The following is a 14,358-nucleotide window of genomic DNA, read 5'->3' as shown; positions in this document are numbered from 1 at the left end:
GTAGCTTATCTTGCAATTTCCAACCGTGCTGCATTCGACAACCACAACTTTCATTCTGTTTTGTCAGTAGACGACATTATAAGGGTACCATGGTTGTATTATAAGATGTATAACAACATTTTTCTTTCACAATTTTTATTGTTTCTTGGTGCATTGGTTTCTAACGTCTTTTAACCATGTTGTGGATGTATTGTATTTACGAGACGAATTGTTCATCAACTGTTGAATGCTTTGAATACCATGATGCCAGGTAACTTATTCGAGTTGTTTTGAAGATTTGCATTTTTTTCGTATAGCACGAAACTTTATAGTGATTGACGTGTCTTTACATTTCTTTTTATTCTAATCACAATCACGAATACCCAGAGTTAAAAATCAGTTATCATTTGCTCTTAAACATAGAGAAACTTGATTTTACATTAACAACACGTGATCTACGTGCCATGATAGTTACAAATACTATATTTTAGTGCCTGTTTTTTTTACTGTATACTATGCAATTTTCTTTAGACGTGCATGCACTGTAGCGATCGATACCTGTATGAAATTTTAAAAAAAGTTTTCTTAGTTTGCAAATATGATCAGACTTCAGCTGCACAATGTATTGGTAACAAGTTGCCTTAACCACTTTTTTTTTTTTTAAAAAAAAAGCCTCCCCTTTTATCTTTCTTTTAGTATTGAGGTGGGGCATGGTTGGGGGGGGGGGGGGGAGAGGTGGATCATGGCGGCGGAGAGGCCTGGCTACCGTGTCGTCCTGCTTATGGTTCTGGGAAAAGAGGGCGAAGGGAAAGATACAAAGGGTTCTTCTTTTTATTGATTGATTTATTTATTTTTGTTTTAATGACAAAGTAAGTAACATACTAACTAGATAAAGAAACTCTACAACAGCTGAGGACGGAGATCGTCCGATTGACTGCATTTGTCCTGATGGCCGAGCGGTTCTAGGCGCTTCAGTCTGGAACCGCGCTGCTGCTACGGTCGCAGGTTCGAATCCTACCTCGAGCGTGGATGTGTATGATGTCCTTAGTTTAGTTAGGTTTAAGTAGTTCTAAGTCTGTGGGACTGATGACCTCAGATATTAAGTCCCATAGTGCTTAAAGCCATTTGAATTTTTGTCCGGACGGCTGGGAAGTAGATGGCATCGGGGTGGAAAAGAGCTTCGGAATCAATCGACGCGGGTAACAGTAGAACTAACATTCATTGTGTGGGCAACGAACATACATCCGCTGTACTATATATCAACCTATGAGCGTCAGAATCAGTTACTGCCCAAAGTGGGCACAAAGGCAAGTCCATCATATGAATTGAGTGTAACCGTTGGTGATTATCGAATTTGTCATTCTCCATCACGAACCACGAAGTCCGAACTTCCGTGCGGAGAAAGGATAGACGACTCGCATGCCATACCTTCCATCGTGCGGCGAGGTAGCGTCGTTAAACCATTTGGCTTGTTGATCTCTTTCCAATTGGAGGTAATAATCCTTCGTCGCGGGTGATCGTGTAGAGCGCAGGACATCCAGCAAATAACCATAGTCCACTGGGAACGTCCAAACATGATTAAATGGCGGTGAAGTATGACTGACAGGAATTGGAGGGTGCAGCGACTGTGGCGCCACTGCGTCGATCACGGTGTCTTTCAGGTTGACTTGCTCAGAATGCCACAGTTGGCGTATGGTTCCAAGAAACAGTGCCCGCGCTCTGTTACTGACATTGGTCAAACCTACGCCACATTCATGTGAGGGCAATGTGAGGGTGTCGTCACATATTTTAAAAATATGTTCAGCATACAAAAAAATCGAAATGCAGCTTGTAGCCTTGTAGCAGTCCTAATGGGCATCGGTAGCACAAGTGCATGTATTTTTTGTATCAGCCAACGATATGTGATCGCTGCAGTACGTTGAATATGGCCATGAAAGAGTACCCCTAAACATATGAGCGCGGTACTTCAGTGACGGGCACGGTCGTTCCCGGGGCCAGCCCCCTGTCGACATCCATATACTTCGTCTTCCGCAGGTTGATGATACTGCCCGCAACAGTACCGTTCTGTTGAAGCCATCGTTGCGCCGTTGTATGTCATCCCCTGGTCTGGCCAGGAATAGGACATCGTCGGCATATCCTTTCCAAGTGTCAGCTAAGGTCATATAGGGATCGCTCGAGAGCTACTGCAAATGAAACGGTGGACAAGGGGCAGCCTTGCCTCACGGAGCGTTCGATAGCAAAGGGCTCTGATTGATAACCGTTCACCATTACCCTCTAATTTGCTCCGTGAATCAAGCGCAGGACCACATCGACAAAAAATCGGGGGAGGCCTATGCGTTCCATGACGGCACGCAGGAAACTGTAATCGACGCGTTCGAATGCGTGATCGAAATCAACCAGGACAAAGGCGCCCCTGAGGTCGTATGCCCACATAAGTGCGATTACGTCCCTATACGATCCCAACGCCGTATGAATATTGCTCTTTCCACCAAGTAACATTTTATTGGCATGTATTGCACCCTTGACTGTGGATTGCAGATGGGCACGGAGGCTGTGTGTAAAAAGCTTATAGTCGGCGTTTAACAAAGCCAGGGGCCGATAGTCCTGCGGGCGCCGGTCTCCGCCAGGTTTAGGCACATGGATGATGATGCCTGCTGTAAATTTTATGGGAAGTCGGTGGGTGAGTAGCATAAGTTCTTTATACACTCCTGGAAATGGAAAAAAGAACACATTGACATCGGTGTGTCAGACCCACCATACTTGCTCCGGACACTGCGAGAGGACTGTACAAGAAATGATCACACGCACGGCACAGCGGACTCACCAGGAACCGCGGTGTTGGCCGTCGAACGGCGCTAGCTGCGCAGCATTTGTGCACCGCCGCCGTCAGTGTCAGCCAGTTTGCCGTGGCATACGGAGCTCCATCGCAGTCTTTAACACTGGTAGCATGTCGCGACAGCGTGGACGTGAACCGTATGTGCAGTTGACGGACTTTGAGCGAAGGCGTATAGTGGGCATGCGGGAGGCCGGGTGGACGTACCGCCGAATTGCTCAACACGTGGGGCGTGAGGTCTCCACAGTACATCGATGTTGTCGCCAGTGGTCGGCGGAAGGTGCACGTACCCGTCGACCTGGGACCGGACCGCAGCGACGCACGGATGCACGCCAAGACCGTAGGATCCTACGCAGTGCCGTAGGGGACCGCACCGCCACTTCCCAGCAAATTAGTGACACTGTTGTTTCTGGGGTATCGGCGAGGACCATTCGCAACCGTCTCCATGAAGCTGGGCTACGGTCTCGCACACCGTTAGGCCGTCTTCCGCTCACGCCCCAACATCGTGCAGCCCGCCTCCAGTGGTGTCGCGACAGGCGTGAATGGAGGGACGAATGGAGACGTGTCGTCTTCAGCGATGAGAGTCGCTTCTGCCTTGGTGCCAATGATGGTCGTATGCGTGTTTGGCGCCGTGCAGGTGAGCGCCACAATCAGGACTGCATAAGACCGAGGCACACAGGGCCAACACCCGGCATCATGGTGTGGGGAGCGATCTCCTACACTGGCCGTACACCTCTGGTGATCGTCGAGGGGACACTGAATAGTGCACGGTACATCCAAACCGTCATCGAACCCATCGTTCTACCATTCCTAGACCGGCAAGGGAACTTGCTGTTCCAACATGACAGTGCACGTCCGCATGTATCCCCTGCCACCCAACGTGCTCTAGAAGGTGTAAGTCAACTACCCTGGCCAGCAAGATCTCCGGATCTGTCCCCCATTGAGCATGTTTGGGACTGGATGAAGCGTCGTCTCACACGGTCTGCACGTCAAGCACGTACGCTGGTCCAACTGAGGCGCCAGGTGGAAATGGCATGGCAAGCCGTTCCACAGGACTACATCCAGCATCTCTATGATCGTCTCCATGGGAGAATAGCAGCCTGCATTGCTGCGAAAGGTGGATATACACTGTACTAGTGCCGACATTGTGCATGCTCTGTTGCCTGTGTCTATGTGCCTGTGGTTCTGTCAGTGTGATCATGTGATGTATCTGACCCCAGGAATGTGTCAATAAAGTTTCCCCTTCCTGGGACAATGAATTCACGGTGTTCTTATTTCAATTTCCAGGAGTGTACATTCGGGCCCATAAACCGGAGAAAGAGAGGTAAAACTCTATAGGGGGATCATTAGGCTCACGTGATTCGTTGAAAGCACCACTCTTGAGGGCCATATCCAGTTTGTCCTGTGTAAAGTCTGCCAAAAGCGCGTCGTCACCCTGCACAGCCTCGGTTGCTGGAATGTCGTACAGTATGTCTTCCAGTCTCATGTTGCTTCTTCAGCCCCCACCTTAAATTTGCGATAGTAATTGCTGAACGCGGGCAATATCTGTTTGTGTCGCAGCTTGCCGTCCTTCCACCCTTTCGAATGTCGTAATGAGCTTGCGTTTCCGCAGACGTCTCTGACTGTGTGATGCAACGATGCTCGTTCGCCATGAAAACTGTCTTGCACTTTCGCACGGACTCTGACGCCTTCCATTCGCACCGCAGCGAGTTGGAGCAGGCGGGCTTTGATGCGTTGATGGTATGGTGACGGCGGTTGCATTGTCGTTTCCTTTAATACTGTGTAATAAAAGTTTGAAGTCACCCGTTGTCACCCGGACTTATCTCTGCCATGGCCGATAAATGCCCGGCGTACGGCAGGTTTGACACAACTAAACCACTACTGCAAATTGGAACTCTAAGCTCGTTGGGGCCGTTGGCATAGGCGCCAAGTACCCTCAATATCACGGTTACAGGCGTCATCGCCGAGGTGGGAGACGTTCAGCTTCTCTGGTCCCCTACTACGCTTCTCTGTTGTCGAGGCAAGGCAACCGAGCAGATATGAGCTTGGTGATCAGTAAACGCCGTTGGCCATATCTCAATGCCAACTATCACCGCGCGGAGCCCTCGTGAAATGGACACCCTATCTAAGCGACTGGCCGAGTGGCTGGTAAGAAACGTGTTCCTGCGACTGTCACCGTGTTGTAGGATCCAGGCGTCTTGCAATGCGAGATCCCGTACCAGTGCGTGCAACGCTTTTCAGGAGACGAAGTGCGTGCACTGGTTCTTGGGCAGCAGAACACAGCTGAAATCGCTGCCCACTATGTAATGCTCCGCATTTCCTTGAAACAAGGAGGTTACCTCCTCGGATAGAAGAAGGTCCTTTCTCGGCGCTCCGACGAGTCTGATGGCACATACACTGCACGACAGTGCCGGCCGTGGTGGTCTAGCGGTTCTAGGCGCTCAGTCCGGAACCGCGAGACTGCTACGGTCGCAGGTTCGAATCCTGCCTCGGGCATGGATGTGTGTGATGTCCTTAGGTTGGTTAGGTTTAAGTAGTTCTAAGTTCTAGGGGACTGATGACCACAGATGCCAAGTCCCATAGTGCTCAGAGCCATTTGAACCATTTGCACGACAGTCGGCGCGACACGGCTCGCCGACAGAAGGTAAGTCGCGTCCGACGCCTCAGTCCCTTCCCTCAACAGTATGGCCGTGTCACCACTACCTTCTGCGGTTGGTAAACTATAAGCGTCGCAACCGTAAAGTCCAGCCTTACGTCTGGTCGCATCTCTTGGAGGGAAACAATATCCATGTCCGCCGCTCGTAGGGAATCCCTTAATATTTGTACCTTTACCGGAGTGCGAATGTCTTTGATGTTAATGGTACATATGCGACATTCTTGTGTATCGCAATTAATTAGGTTAGTTGTGAATGACCATGGCATCACCGTGACCGTGGACTGAACGTCTTCTCGTTACCGGGGCGGCCGACACACAAGTTAAAGGTCATCTCGTGTGCGGGGCCCGTCTCACGCAGCGTCTGCGAGGACCATCGCTTGACCGGCCGCTGTGGCCGAACGGTTCTAGGCGCTTCAGTCCGGAACCGCGCTGCTGCAACTGTCGCAGGTTCGAATCCTGCCTCGGGCATGGATGTGTGTGATTTCCTTAGGTTAGTTAGGTTTAAGTAGTTCTAAGTCTAGGGGACTGATGACCTCAGATGTTAAGTCCCATAGTGTTTAGATCCATTTGAATAATTTTTTGAAGGAAAGAACACGGCTGCTATCGCTGGGTGTACGAAATACAAACAAATGTCTTCACAATTGCGAATATGTTCCGACTTCAGCTCCACATTGTTTTGGTAGCAAAGAACATTTATATTCAGATGTAGCCTTATTAGAATTATATTGTCTTTGCCAGCCCCCACCCCAGCTCATCCCCTTTACAAACAATTTTTTTAATGTTTAGTCTTAGTGTTTTCTAGGCTGTTCTATATCGATTTATGTACTGTTTACCTTACAGATTTTCAACTATGTCACAGTTGCACTGCAAATTGAAATTCATTATTTTCGTGTAGCACTGTCTCCATGCTTAATTCCATTTTCGAAGTTTTTGAAGACGATCATTAGTGACTTACAAAAGCGGCCTTCTAATCCGAAAATCGGTTCACTTAATAAATAAATATTGTAGAACACCTTCATTCCGTGTTTCTCATTTGTTTATGTGAAATTTTTCGACAAGCAACGACGGAAGAATCCATAAAATGTTAATTTTTATCATCTCAAGTTGCTAAAGTGATAATTGCTTCGAAGTGTGTCCACTGGAGTAAGGATGCAAAAGCGTTTATCTTAAAAGACATTAATTAAAATTTTGGGAATAATTACTTCATCGTGGCTGAAATTCGGAGTAGTTCTTTTGAGTTACATTTTTAATTAAATATTCCTTATTCATAGCACCTATTAATGTAAAACAGTGAACGGTTATGCTAACCGGTATCAAATGGAACAGAATGATGAGTGAGGGTTTGAGACCGTGATCACTCTACGTAGATACATATTTTTCTGCTAGAATCTACTCGTATAGCAACATTGTATTGAGAGATTACTTTTTTCTTCTCCAGAACAGGTGCCACCCTTCGTTTCTGTTTTTGAACTGTTCGATGGTGCACGACAGCTGGAAAGCGTACCAATCTGTGGTAGTTGAAAAGCGAAGATTTTACAGTTAACGTTCAAAGCAAGTATAATTACAAGTGTACTGCACAAATTTTGCAGATGTTTTTATACTGCGACTGCATGTCACTGGCATGAGCGCTCACACAATAATAAAATGCCTGACACTCAGTGTCGCAGTTTAATACAGGTCCCTTCACACACACATAAAAAAACACTGACAAGATTCAGAAGGCTGGTGCACAGCGTAATCACACCAAATTCAGCTCCCAAATGACTATCGATTCTAAACTCACTTCCCTTCCTGATGACTGATCGAAAGTACTTTCTTGTAATCTGCTGCCAAATTAGTTATCTTCATAGAAAACGTAGTCAATCGTACTGCGTATCTGAATAAATGTTACCGTTATTCGGATAGTAATGATACGTATCTAATAAGGCGGTGAAGGTTTCCCCCTGCAAGCTAGGCTAGTTTCGTTCTTTGTAGTTTTTTCATTTGATGTTTATTTCGTGAGATATTTGACCCGGTCGCTATCAATGGTCCACCCTGTGTAGATTAAAGTTTCATCCTTATGTGACACTACTAGGGCGTGCTTAGAAGAAATGCCTAAGATTTTTGTATGTGAAAACTCTTTCAACTTTTTAACTAAAACAGACGTTATCAACATTGTGCATCTTTATTCTTCATGTCTACATATTTATTCCTCAACATAGGAACTCTCACGACGAACACATTTCTGCCAACAAGAGACCAGGTTGTTGACACCATCGCTGTAGAATGTGTAACTTTGTTTAATGGAGCGACAACTTCGCCTCTGCTTGAACCGTTTCATCACTTTCAATGTGAAGTCCTCGAACGCGTTCTTCAAGTTTGGGAAACAGATGCATTTCTGGCGAAGAAGAAAGTTTGTATCCACATACAGCACGATTGAGGTTCAATCATGTATTCTACCGACAGCACCAAACCGCATTCTTTTCGTTGAATCAGCGCTTTGGGAACGTGGAATCACGGATACATTAAATACGTAGTATAGATATATTCAGTTGGATCAATCACTTTTGAGATTAAAGAGACTTATAATTTTTAATTGCCTCTTAATTTACACGAGTTAATACAATCAGTTACAACTGGCTCTTCTGGTGCGTTTGTAGCAAATATATTTGTAGTTCCTTTATCAGTAATGTATATCTGTTAATCATCTAGCTATGCAGTGCGCACCTTCCATTACGGTTTTCTCCCTATTTTACTATTTTGTTTTAACTGGCGTAAAAACGCAGTATCACATTCTGCTTAATTCTGGCCCTTCGTTCTACGTGGTAATATCTCCCCACGTACTTAAGCAAAAATGTTGTATCTACCCTACTTAAGCCAGTTAAAAACATCATAGAAATATTAATAATGAAATACTAAATATTAAACTTTGTATGTAGATGGTCGTGTGGATAGAGACCTAAAAGCCAATAATAAAAAACTGTATGAGACAGGAGCGGCCTTTCAAAGACGTCCGAGAAAGACAATGTGCCCTTTAATGGAGAATCAGACGGATCTGTTCACAAGCTATACACAAACTGCTTTATAAAGTAATGGAAGTGCATCGATGACCAAGTCAGATATTGTCTTCCGGCGTGAGTACTGCAGCTGGCTGCACGGTGGAGAGGTTGATCCGAAAGTGTTCGATTTTTTTAAGGCAGTATGGCGGCATTTATGGGGTGCACGAACTTGCAGTCCAGTCGACTATGGAATTCTGAAAATTTTCATCACTTACATCAAGAGCCTCCTTATGAAGCGCAGATACTTGTGTGGTCTACAGTTAGTGCAACGCGAATTACTGGACCGATCTTTTTGCACCAGTCTGTAAGTTCTAATAAGCATTTGAACAACACACTGCAACCATCCTGCAGAGAACTAACAACTAACGCAAAGACCTATGTTCTTTCATGCAGGGCACTGCAAGGGCATACACATCCTGTGCATCTATGGCAGTATTACGAGGTGTTTTTCGATGACAGGATAGTTCCTGTAAGCAGTACTTCACGGGTCAGCTTGAATCTTGCTGTGACCAAGAACTAGAACACAGTAAATCTGGCGCCTTCCAACCATGGTTCTCGCTGATGCCATTTACTAGAGCTGTGCAGAAAGCAAAAAAACATTTGGGAATTATCTCAACCAAAAGAAAAACTTCGTTCACACAACTTTCTCAATAATATGATTATACTCATCCACCTCTCAACAAAATCACTGCATAGTTTTGATTCTTTGAGCGCTTCGTCATTTTAGAAGCGTTTTGCACTAAAAACTCTTTAGTTTTCGGAAAAAGATTAAAATTACCAGGCACCAAGCTAAAGCTGTGAAGGATTGCCCCAGCCGACGGTTTACAACCCCGTCTGGTTGTTGCACCGAGAGTTAACATGATTCAAAACAGTCTCTACCACGTCTTCAGTTTTGAGTGGCGTACAGAAGTTTCGACGAGTCTAACAGTAGGTTACCGAAGATATTCCCGAGCGAGGTGGCGCAGTGGTTAGTACACTGGACTCGCATTCGGGAGGACGACGGTTCAATCCCGCTTCCGGCCATCCTGATTTAGGTTTTCCGTGGTTTCCCTAAATCACTCCAGGCAAATGCCGGGATGGTTCCTTTGAAAGGGCACGGCCGACTTCCTTCCGCGTCCCTCCCTAATCCGATGAGACCGATGACCTCGCTGTCTGGTCCCCTCCCCCAAAAAATCCAATCCAATCCGAAGATATTATCTTCAGTCTTGTATTGTTTTCCACTAGGTTTAATCCGCTGTTACCCCAATAAACCCTTTTCATCACTCTAATGGCGGGAGCTTGGCTTTCATCTCCCGTGCAGGCCAGAAATGCATGAGCATCTTTCTCGTGCAGGCTAAGGACATCTAAAAAAAACTGCAATTCGTCGAATAGTGTGACAATCTGACAGTTGTATATGAACCCAACGAACACATTCTTTTTTGTAGCCTAGATAACATTTGCTGTAATTGACCCGACAGGGTAGCCGAGAGCGCTAATGCGCTGCTTTCTGGAGTCGGGTAGGCGCGTCAGCCCCCGCTCGAATCCGCCCGGCGGATTTACGACGAGGGCCGGTATGCCGGCCAGCCTGGATGTGGTTTTTCACATCCCGCTACGTGAATACCGGGCAGGTCCTCGCGTTCCGCCTCAGTTACACAACTCGCAGACATTTGAAAACGTTCGCACTATTACATGGCTTTCACTAGACACAGACAGCTGGGGTAACCAAATTCCGTCCTGGGGGTTCTGGCAGGAAGAGCATCCGGCCACCCACTGCAACTATCACTGCCAAATCTATAGTAACATGTCCGACCCCGCGTTGCAGTGGGACAAAAGCTCCAAGGAAATGATGGAAATGATAACATTTGCTCCAATTAGAGCTTATCTCGAAATTCCTAGAAAAGACCGGAGTAGTGATTCCAAAGTAAAACTGGCATTATCTGTGAATTTTTCATCATATTTCTGTTTCCAGGTGACCTTAATTTGTGATGACCATCCACTAAAATCTTCATCTGGGACTTTCATTCTTCTTTTGTTGAGCATTATACACCATTTTCTCAAGTTAACCATTTATGAAAGGAAAAATATTAGATGCTAATGACTTACCATGTGCGTCAGGATGGCAATAGAAAATGAGTGTGTGCGAGATGCAGAGATCAATCTTCTATGGGATGTATGTATTACACTTTACAAAATGGCCGTCGCCGACATTCGAAAAATGTTCAAAACAGAACATTAACTTATACCATGAAAACCGAATGAAAAATGGCGTGCCACGCAGACAGGAAAGGTTCACACTATCAATATCGGAGATGAATTCCTTGGAAGTTACAAACCGTGAAGGACGTTCAATTAGGAATCCACTCTTAAAGAATACGTATAGAATCAAGTTGTGTAACCGGATGATGATAACTGATGGAATGTGATGCATGCAACAGAATGCGAAACACCCGGTCGTGGAGCTTATCGAGGAACTGGCTATCCTTTCAGGCATTGTTGCAGATAGTACGATAACATGTTTTATAGTCACGGAAAAAACAGACACACAGAGGCTCAATTTGTCCAATGGTTCTTGGTGGTATGAACTGCAATGACACACACTTTTCAGGAGAGATAGTTTGCTCTAAAGGAGTGTGATTATTATATGCAGACCAGGAATCAAGCAACAAGAAGTTATTTTGACCAGCTATTGGCCGAACACGGTGCTCATACCATAGTTGCAGTTCTCTTAGATCCATTTTCCCACTGTTTCTTGTCGTGACTTACGAGGGCTATTCGGAAAATTAGGGCCGATTGGCCGGGAAAAATATTTTATTTGCAACAATTTGCTACACCTTTCAGCAACTTCTCTACATAGTCGCAGCTCCGGCTGAGACGCTTGTCGTAGCATTGTACTAATTTTCCAATACCCTCATCATAGAAGGCAGCCACCTATCCTTTCTGCTACCTCTCTACGCTGATCTGCAGCTTGTTGTCTGTGCCAAAATGTTGTCTTCATAGCCAATGGTTCATCTAAGCAGAGACGAAAACCGGAAGGAGCCAGGTCCGAGCTGTGTGGTGGCTGATCGAACACTTCCCATCGAAAATGTTACAGGAGCGTCCTCATTGCCCCTGCAGTGTGCGGCTGAGAACTATGATGGCGAAGGAAATGCGTAACACTTACGTTGTGTGGACTGCGTGAAATCAGGCGAAATCTGAATGTAGGCACTCACACTAGGCGAGAGACACTATTTTCTGGGTATCTTTCCGTGCTCACTGTGCGCTCGGAACTGAACGTGAAGTGATTGGCGGGTATACTAGACACACTGTCCAACACATCTATACAATCTTTCATCAGATTTTCACCGCGGTTCCCATCTGACCTTACTTTCCGAATATCCCTCGTAAATATTCTATACTGCCTTTGCAAAATCAGGTACATGAGACAGAATTGTAAGGGGCAGAGCCCCTCCAATATCTCGCACCACAATAAATAACTTTACAGCCTATTTACCATCCCCATTTACATCAGTACAATCGTATACGAATGCGTAAATGAATTGGTATTAGTTGTCTCCTTTCATACGACATCCTCTTCAAATCTCGATTGGTTGGAGTCGAAAAAAGTTCCTTCCTGAACGATTGGATAAGTTTGCTTATCTCACCTACAAATTCTCGGTCCAATTCCGCTGTTTGCTCCTCATCGTCAAGTTGACGATTTCGTTATTTTACGTCTTCCAGCTCTGCAGCAGTGTTTGAAGTTATGCAACTATCCAGTGTTTCCCTTGAAATCACTGTGATCTATGTCACGTGCAATTTTATGTGCGTAACGTAACAGGTAAGTATCATGCACATCCTGTAAATGGATTCGAGCATACTTGAAATGCACAAACACCAGTTTTGGTAACAAATGTGCGTTGGCCTTTCTTGAATATCGGTAGTTTTTTTATGCACTACGCGGTAATATTGTTTGGACTTATTCGACATCTGCTCATAATTGTGTTTTTATATGCTGCGGATGTCTTTCATGTACGTAATTATGTTTAGTACCCGCTCCTTGGACAACGACTGTTCTTTACTAACTTTCACTGGAGACGGTGTTTGTGGCTCCCTGTCTGACAAGGATGATGAACCACATGGCTCCACAGCTGTTTCAATATCACTTTCACTTGTTACGCACGTATTGTCATCTTCGTACTCATGTACAGTACATCGTCCTTGGGTTCCTTCCGATGAAATGTCAACTTCTGAAACTGTTGATATAAACTCAATGTTTACCTTGTTTATCGTAGCCATTGCTCTGCTTTGTATCAACGTTACTAGCACTGTAGCAATGTAGAGAGTAACTTCTCGACTAAGCAGTTCAACTAAGCTCCGTAGCCTCATGCTGTGCTCACCATTGGATACCTCCAGTCCTGCTTCTTGTTGCCAATAGCAGCCAGTGTTGTGGCTGCATGGTAGACAACACATATGGCGTCGAATGCCCTAAACATCATTGGCCTTTTACGACATCTACATCTACATCCATACTCCGCAAGCCACCTGACGGTGTGTGGCGGAGGGTACCCAGAGTACCTCTATCGGTTCTCCCTTCTATTCCAGTCTCGTATTGTTCGTGGGAAGAAAGATTGTCGGTATGCTTCTGCGTGGGCTCTAACCTCTCTGATTTTATCCTCATGGTCTCTTCGCGAGATATACGTAGGAGGGGGCAATATACTGCTTGACTCCCCGGTGAAGGTATGCTCTCGAAACTTTAACAAAAGCCCGTACCGAGCTACTGAGCGACTCCCCTGCAGAGTCTTCCACTGGAGTTTATCTATCATCTCCGTAATGCTTTCGCGATTACTAAATGAGCCTGTAACGAAGCGCGCTGCTCTCCGTTGGATCTCCTCTACCTCTTCTATCAACCCTATCTGGTACGGATCCCACACTGTTGAGCAGTATTCAAGCAGTGGGCGAACAAGCGTACTGTAACCTACTTCCTTTGTTTTCGGATTGCGTTTCCTTAGGATTCTTCCAATGAATCTCAGTCTGGCATCTGCTTTACCGACGATCAACTTTATATGATCATTCCATTTTAAATCACTCCTAATGCGTACTCCCAGATAATTTATGGAATTAACTGCTTCCAGTTGCTGACCTGCTATTTTGTAGCTAAATGATAAGGGATCTATCTTTCTATGTATTTGCAGCACATTACACTTGTCTACATTGAGATTCAATTGCCATTCCCTGCACCATGCGTCAATTCGCTGCAGATCCTCCTGCATTTCAGTAGAGTTTTCCACTGTTACAACCTCTCGATATACCACAGCATCATCCGCAAAAAGCCTCAATGAACTTCCGATGTCAGCCACAAGGTCATTTATGTATATTGTGAATAGCAACGGTCCTACGACACTCACCTGCGGCACACCTGAAATCACTCTTACTTCGGAAGACTTCTCTCCATTGAGAATGACATGCTGCGTTCTGTTATCTAGGAAGTCTGATAGTCCGTATGCTCTTACTTTGTTCATTAAACGACTGGGGGGAACTGTATCGAACGCCTTGCGGAAGTCAAGAAACACGGCATCTACCTGTGAACCCGTGTCTGTGGGTCTCTGAGTCTCGTAGACGAATAGCGCGAGCTGGGTTTCACACGACCGTCTTTTTCGAAACCCGTGCTGATTCCTACAGAGTAGATTTCTAGTCTCCAGAAACGTCATTATACTCGAACATAATACGTGTTCCAAACTTCTACAACTGATCGACGTTAGAGATATAATTCTATAGTTCTGCACATCTGTTCGACGTCCCTTCTTGAAAACGGGGATGACCTGTGCCCTTTTCCATTCCTTTGGAACGCTACGCTCTTCTAGAGATCTACGGTACACCGCTGCAAGAAGGGGGAGGGG

At 45.6% G+C, this 14,358-nt stretch overlaps 1 protein-coding gene across 1 annotated transcript in view; it reads left to right on the top strand.

The window, feature by feature from the left end:
- Positions 1-721: 721 nt before the first annotated feature.
- LOC126298181 (uncharacterized) overlaps positions 722-14,358 on the top strand; it is a 157,775-nt gene continuing 144,138 nt past the window's right edge. Inside the window, exon 1 of the mRNA XM_049989489.1 lies at positions 722-800. Within this exon, the coding sequence (XP_049845446.1) occupies positions 722-800 (79 nt within the window). The remainder of the gene's footprint in view (positions 801-14,358) is intronic.

This window comes from Schistocerca gregaria, chromosome X, assembly GCF_023897955.1.
Source record: "Schistocerca gregaria isolate iqSchGreg1 chromosome X, iqSchGreg1.2, whole genome shotgun sequence".
NCBI lineage: Eukaryota > Metazoa > Arthropoda > Insecta > Orthoptera > Acrididae > Schistocerca > Schistocerca gregaria.
The sequence above is the reverse complement of the archived record's forward strand: the minus strand, read 5'-3'. Positions and strand labels throughout refer to the sequence as shown.